We start from the raw sequence: 6,405 nt of genomic DNA on the forward strand, positions 1-6,405 counted from the left end.
GGGGGGGGGGGGGCTGAAACGCATTATGGTCATCTCTAACAAATAAATACTAATGGTTAACCCTCCCTGCCCCTCATTTTTGGATTTTGAAATCATTTTTTTTTGAAATTTTACTATCATAATTTGTTAATTGAGATACACCTTATAATCTTCAGTTTTGCCGTAAGTTTATTAAGAATTCGCACAAACTTTTATGTTACTTTTTGTATTAAATTAATCGGTCGATATTTATTAACTGAAAAAATTAGATTGCCAAGATGATTACTGTCCAATTAAATGATAGTTCTAGAACACTAGCACTATACTTTTAACATTGTTCAATTGCAGCAGTCTCTATGTCAAAAAGTTTTCAGCTTATGTTTGTGAGAACAAGGCTGTTTTTGTTATTTTTTGATCTCATAAATCTTTATATAGAGATAAGCAATTTCATACATAAATTCTAACGTTCGTGCATTTCCATAGAAATTATGCACGTTTTGTAGTTTTCTTGTTCATAAAAGTTTGAAGATGAAAAATGATTTGTTTATTTTTTAACTTTGTTGGTGATTTGTTGACGTATTAAAGTAACCCTCTTTTTAACAGAATGCTCGATTCACCCCGGTACCCATAGAAACTTTGTTTAAACATGAGTGCATGTTAAAGATTAATTGATTATATTAAGTGACTTAGGAGATTTCTGCTTCAGTAATTATAGAAAAGAATTTAAACATTTAAAGCTAGAAATACAACGATATCTTCCACATAATTGATCCAGTCCCTTTAAAATCAAAAGGTAATTTCCTAGAGAGCGATTTTTGGACCCCAGCCCCCCTCCCCCCCCTCCTATAATTTTTGTACATGGATCTTACAGAAAGTGTCTCAACTTAACCTAACCCATGGCCGCAGCGCTCGGCCCCCTAGCCCATCCTAAATGCAGCGCTCGGCCCAGAAAGTGTCTTAACCTAACCTAACCCTAAATAATGCTAAATAAATACTAATTTGGTCATGTACAAAATTGATAGGAGGGGGGGGGGGGGTCCAAAAATCGTTCTATCGGACAGACCCAATCAAAATTGAGAATTTGAAACTGTTAAAACTAGCTGTTAAGCTGTTATACTGTTAAAACCAACTGTTTAACTGTTAATACCAACTGTTAAAATAAACTGTTAAAACCAACTGTTAAGCTGTTATACTGTTAAAATCAACTGTTAAAGTCAACTGTTAAACTGAAGATTAGTTTAAGTTTTCAACATTAACCTAATTTAACTAATTAAACATTTTAATTCACTTGCTAGATATTTCAAACTGACATTGCTTTCCTGTTCAGATTCACTTGAATTGGATTTTCTTTTCACTTGAATATTTGATTTTGTCCTTTCTTTTAAGATTCACAACAAAAATATTGTTGAGCAAGACTGATAAAGAAATCCTTGTTTTTTACGGTGCAAAGACAAAGAAGGAAGTAAAATGATTATATATCATTGCAATTGGGATAACTTTAAATTATGTGAACATTCTCTTTAAATGGAGAGGAAATTGCTAAATTATTTTTTGAACTCTGTCTTTAAGGTAAATTTTTAATTTCCTTGCAAATATAGTTATTTTAAGAATTGCATAAACTTCATTATTCATCAGTGATCCATTTTTTTGCACCAGTAAAATAAGACAAATTTTAAGAATTCTTTTATAAAAAATTCAGTCAGTAAACGTGCAAAATTGATGTAATCGATTTTTGTTCTTTAAAATTACTTGCAGAAATTCGCTGAATTTTTCTGCTAATTTGGATATTTTTTAATAACTTCAAATATTCAATCATTTCAACATGTTCCATTATGTTTTCAATGTGAAAATTTGAATTTAACAGTCTAATAAGAAAAAATTAAGTTAAGGGAATGGTAACGGATTTTAGCAATAATAAAATAACCTTAATATCAGCTGATTATGGGCCACGCAGACTGAACAAATATTTGTTCACGTTATCTCTGTTAAAGGAAATATTTATGAAAGAAATATAACTATCTGATGTTTCTGTAAATATATTTATATTTTTAGGGAGGATCCCTACTGGAGATGCCCCTGTCTCGAACTAGGAGTTTACTATCTACCAGTTCTGATACTGCTTACCTCCCAACTATACAGGCAGGAGGAGATGCTATTTAAATAAAAATAAAGCAGTCTGTAAACTTTTATGAAATCTTATGATTTCAATTTTAGAAAAAAAATTTACAGAAAGGAACTGTCTTTTTATACTTCTTTCCTATTCCAACCCTGCTTTAAAGAGTTTATTTTAATTTTTATATTTTTATATAGTAAATTCATAATTTTCATGGCACTCTCTCGTTTTCAGGATTCTCATCTGCCGCCGTTAAAATCTAAACTGTTCTCGGGTTCAAGCATAATCCTGGATAATAGTGACGCCATGTCGGTCAACGGCAGCATCGTTAGTAACGGCAGTTCAACGAACATCTCGTCAAACGGTCTCAATTCCAATTTGTCGAACGGACACTCTAACGGAGTTCATATTAACGGTATGTCTACGTTACCGTTGATGAGACCAACGACAAGTGAAAGTACGAGAACCTCAGGGATAGAAAGCCCAAAGACAGACTCACCACAGCTTAACGGTATTAAGGATATATGCATGAAATAATTAGCCCCCCCCCCCCCCACCTAATCCTAAATTATATGCAATATTTTTTTTCTTTCAAACCGGTCAAATTTCCTATAAAATGTTTATTCGGACCTCATTTTGTTAATCTACACTTAAGCTCCATTTGTTTATGAACATTTGGACGCCATTTTGTATTTAATCACTCCATGCACACGTATACTGTACAGGCTCGACAACCTCATTGAAACCGAAGACGATGGTGGCATCACCCGACCAGGCAAACCTTGACAAAAATCATTTTACTGTTATGGTGCAAATTCTTATATCAAATAATGAAGCTTTGATTAAAATATCGTATTTTTGCTATCAGAACTTTTCATCTTCCTTCGGCTGCCATATTGGAAAAAGCTTTCATCGCAATATTTTCTCGCATTTCTAAAGTACTTATTTTCTCATTTTCATTTAATTATTAAATTTTTATTTAAAATAAACCTTTTTTTGAAATTTAACTATACTTTCGTTCATTGAGAGCCAGCAAACATTATGTTATTACTTTTTTTAAGTTGCGTATGTTTTTTTACTGTGCCTGTAGTACATGTTTAAGTTTGTATGTACAGGTGATGAAGCTGTACATGAACAAGTTGACACCCTACGAACATCACGAGATCTTTAACTATCCTCAAATATACTTTATCGGCGCTAACGCCAAAAAACGGCCGGGGATAATCGGCGGACCAAACAATTGTGGATACGACGACGATCAGGTAATTTTTGCCTCATTTTCCAATTTTCTTAGCAATTTAAATTTTTTGCGGTTTTTTTTTCGAGGATTTTCAAATTTCATTGTTCAAACAAGACAAGATAAAGGTTGTATTAAGCCTTTAGTGGAAATAATTAGGATAAAAAATATTATTGGCATTGGAAAGTTGTTTGTGGGTGCACAGTGAAGCTCAATTTTGCTAGATGGTACCAAGTAGATGTGCATAAAAACCGGTTTATTTGTAAAACTGCAACCTGCAAATATCATTGTTGATTTTTCTCGTCATTCAGAGCTGGTTAAACATAATATATCAAATACTTTTTCAAATATAAGACTTTAAGAATTTATGCCATTTAAATTGAAAATAAAAAAGGGTGATGTCCTTATAAAAGGAAGGGGGGGGAGTTAAAAAAGGGTGATGTCCTTATAAAAGGAAGGGGGGGGAGTTAAAAAAGGGTGATGTCCTTATAAAAGGAAGGGGGGGAAGAGTTAAAAAAGGGATGTCCTTAAAAAAAAGGAGGGGGGGGGAAGTTGTCTATTTGCTGTTACCCTTTTCTCAAATTAACATTTTATTGTTAAGTTTAACCTTAAGTTAAAGTATTAAAGGTCTTCCTCACCAGAACAGATTTATTTTCAAGATGTTGATTACATTCGATGAAAAGATCGCTTAAAAAAAATTCTGGAAATTTTTTTCTTTGGAAACCATTTTCTCCTTAAGAATTGATTAAGGTGGATAAAAGTAAATAGAAGTTAGCAAGATAATATAATTAGTTTTCTTAGAAAAATAAGATTTTCTCACTTAAAGGGACGTAATTTTAAGGTACCCTTCATTTGTAGAGTGGCATGTCGGATTTACAACGGTACCCTCATAAGCTTTCTCTGACAAGATTGAATGAGACTTGCAGATTTCTGGCTACAAAAACAATGAAAGAAATTATAAGAATCAAACGCTTTTCGCCAAAGAAAAAATTTCAATGAGATAAAGGATTAAAATACGATGTTGTAAAATTGGCCTGACAACCTTTAAATAGAAAGCCACTTGAAATTGCATAAACACTCCTTTAAAATTGCATAAACACTCCCTTAAAATTGCATAAACACTCCCTTAAAATTGCATAAACAAGGAGGATGGGCGTGTTGGTGTATAAAACATTTGAAAGGGGAGGACTGAGGAGAAACTAATTATTTGTTAGAAAATAAATATGGAAAATTGTCAGAATTTCACTAATTATTATTACTTTTTGTTGTTGTTGTACTCAATCATTTTTTTATTTTTGTCGGAGTTGTCTTAACACTGTCTGGTGTGTGTGTGTGTCTGTCAGGTTTTGACGAATATAATGCTATGATATACAGTTTGGTAGCTCTGAATATGGTAAATGTCAATATTCTGCACTGTGACACCCTGTATATTTGAGAATTAGGACACTCTGTAGTCTGTATATTGGATAAGTAGTTTTAAAGGGAGACTTTGTGTTTTTTATTGTAATAAAAACAGGCAAACCCTATGATGTATTATATTTATCCAATATAACGGGTGTCCCTGTTTTATTGATAACCATATGATACAGGGACACCCTGTATAGTGTATATTGAATATAGCATGATTCAGCTACTTCTGAATTGACAAAACTTTGTAGTTTCTCAACTATTCATTAGTCTACACAACCACCCCCCCCCCGTGGCCCTCCCCTTCACCTTTTAAGGTCCCCTTCAACCCTTTGAGGTTCCCTTCAACCCCTTGAGTTCCCCTTCAACCCCTTGAGTTCCCCTTCAACCCCTTGAGTTCCCCTTCAACCCCTTGAGGTCCCCTTCAACCCCTTGAGGTCCCCTTCAACCCTTTGAAATCTTTTTGTACATGGTTTGGTGGGGTTAGTACATTGTTTGGTTTTGTTCTGTACATGGTTTGGGTTGTTTCTTTACATGGTTTTGTTTATTCTGTCCATAGTATGATTTGTTTATGTACAAGGTTCGTAGTTTCTGTACATAATTTTGTTTGATACTGTACACGGTTCGGTGTTGTACATGTTTTGTTTATTCTGTACATGGTTTGGTTTGGTTCTGTACAGTGTACAGAACAGGTTTTGTAAATAGTTTGATTTATTGTTGTACACTATAAAGTTAAGTCTAGTTAAGTTCATGATTAGGTTCTGTACGTAGTTTGGGTTAGTTCTTTAACGTGTACAGTGTACAGTGTATAGTTAAGTTCATGATTAGGTTCTGTACGTAGTTTGGGTTAGTTTGTACAGTGTACAGTGTATAGTTAAGTTCATGATTAGGTTCTGAGGAACTTTGCACTTGTTCTGTTGGGAAATTTACCCCACTATCCTTCAGGCTATTTCAATTCTAATAATTGTGTTACAAAAAATAACAATTTCTTGGCGAAAGTAGAAAATTATCCGAATCATCTATCTATCTATCTATCTGTCTATTTCTATCTATATATCTATCTGTCTATTTTCTATCTATCTATCTGTCTATGAATGAGCTTGGTAAGTGAATGGTATATGAATGTATGCTATTATGCAAGAATTGCCTGAATTTGCCTCAAGTCGGACCAATTGATTTGTTCTTTATAAATACGTGAGAACCAGGGGAACCAGTCTAAAATTCATATTCTTAAATAAGTAAACAAAAGATTGAAGGGTGGCCGGGGGGCCGGGGGTCAGGAGAGGGGGAAGTGAAAGTGGAGATTTCAAAATAAAATGAAAGGATAGAAAATGAAAGTGTAAAAAAATGAAAAAACAGAGAAAAAAATTAAAGGAAATTAAGAAAAAATTTGACAACTAAAAAACAACAAAAAAAGGAAAGTGTGAAAAAGCTCATGAAAATTTTAATTGAATTAAAAAAAATTAAAAAGATGGGAAAAGGGAATTGTGGAAAATGAAAGGGAAAAATAGAAAAAATGTCTATCCAAGAAAAATTATAAAAACTGGGATTGATTGAAAGGGTAGACGAACTTAAAAATAGGGCAAAAGAAAAAGAATTATTAAAATTTATAAAATTAAGATTGAATCAAGGAAGGATTGAGGGGTTTTTGATTTAAATGAAGGGGGGG

At 33.1% G+C, this 6,405-nt stretch overlaps 1 protein-coding gene across 1 annotated transcript in view; it reads left to right on the forward strand.

Annotated features, from left to right (window-relative positions):
• Positions 1-6,405, forward strand: part of LOC111700786 (dual specificity tyrosine-phosphorylation-regulated kinase 2) — a gene marked incomplete at its 5' end in the record, with an annotated part of 52,811 nt that overhangs the window by 760 nt on the left and 45,646 nt on the right. The window contains 4 exon segments of the mRNA XM_023471825.1: positions 2,032-2,118; positions 2,327-2,603; positions 2,818-2,867; positions 3,208-3,354. Coding sequence (XP_023327593.1) covers positions 2,032-2,118; positions 2,327-2,603; positions 2,818-2,867; positions 3,208-3,354 — 561 coding nt within the window.

Source organism: Eurytemora carolleeae, unplaced genomic scaffold, assembly GCF_000591075.1.
Source record: "Eurytemora carolleeae unplaced genomic scaffold, Eaff_2.0 scaffold169, whole genome shotgun sequence".
NCBI classification, from domain to species: domain Eukaryota; kingdom Metazoa; phylum Arthropoda; class Copepoda; order Calanoida; family Temoridae; genus Eurytemora; species Eurytemora carolleeae.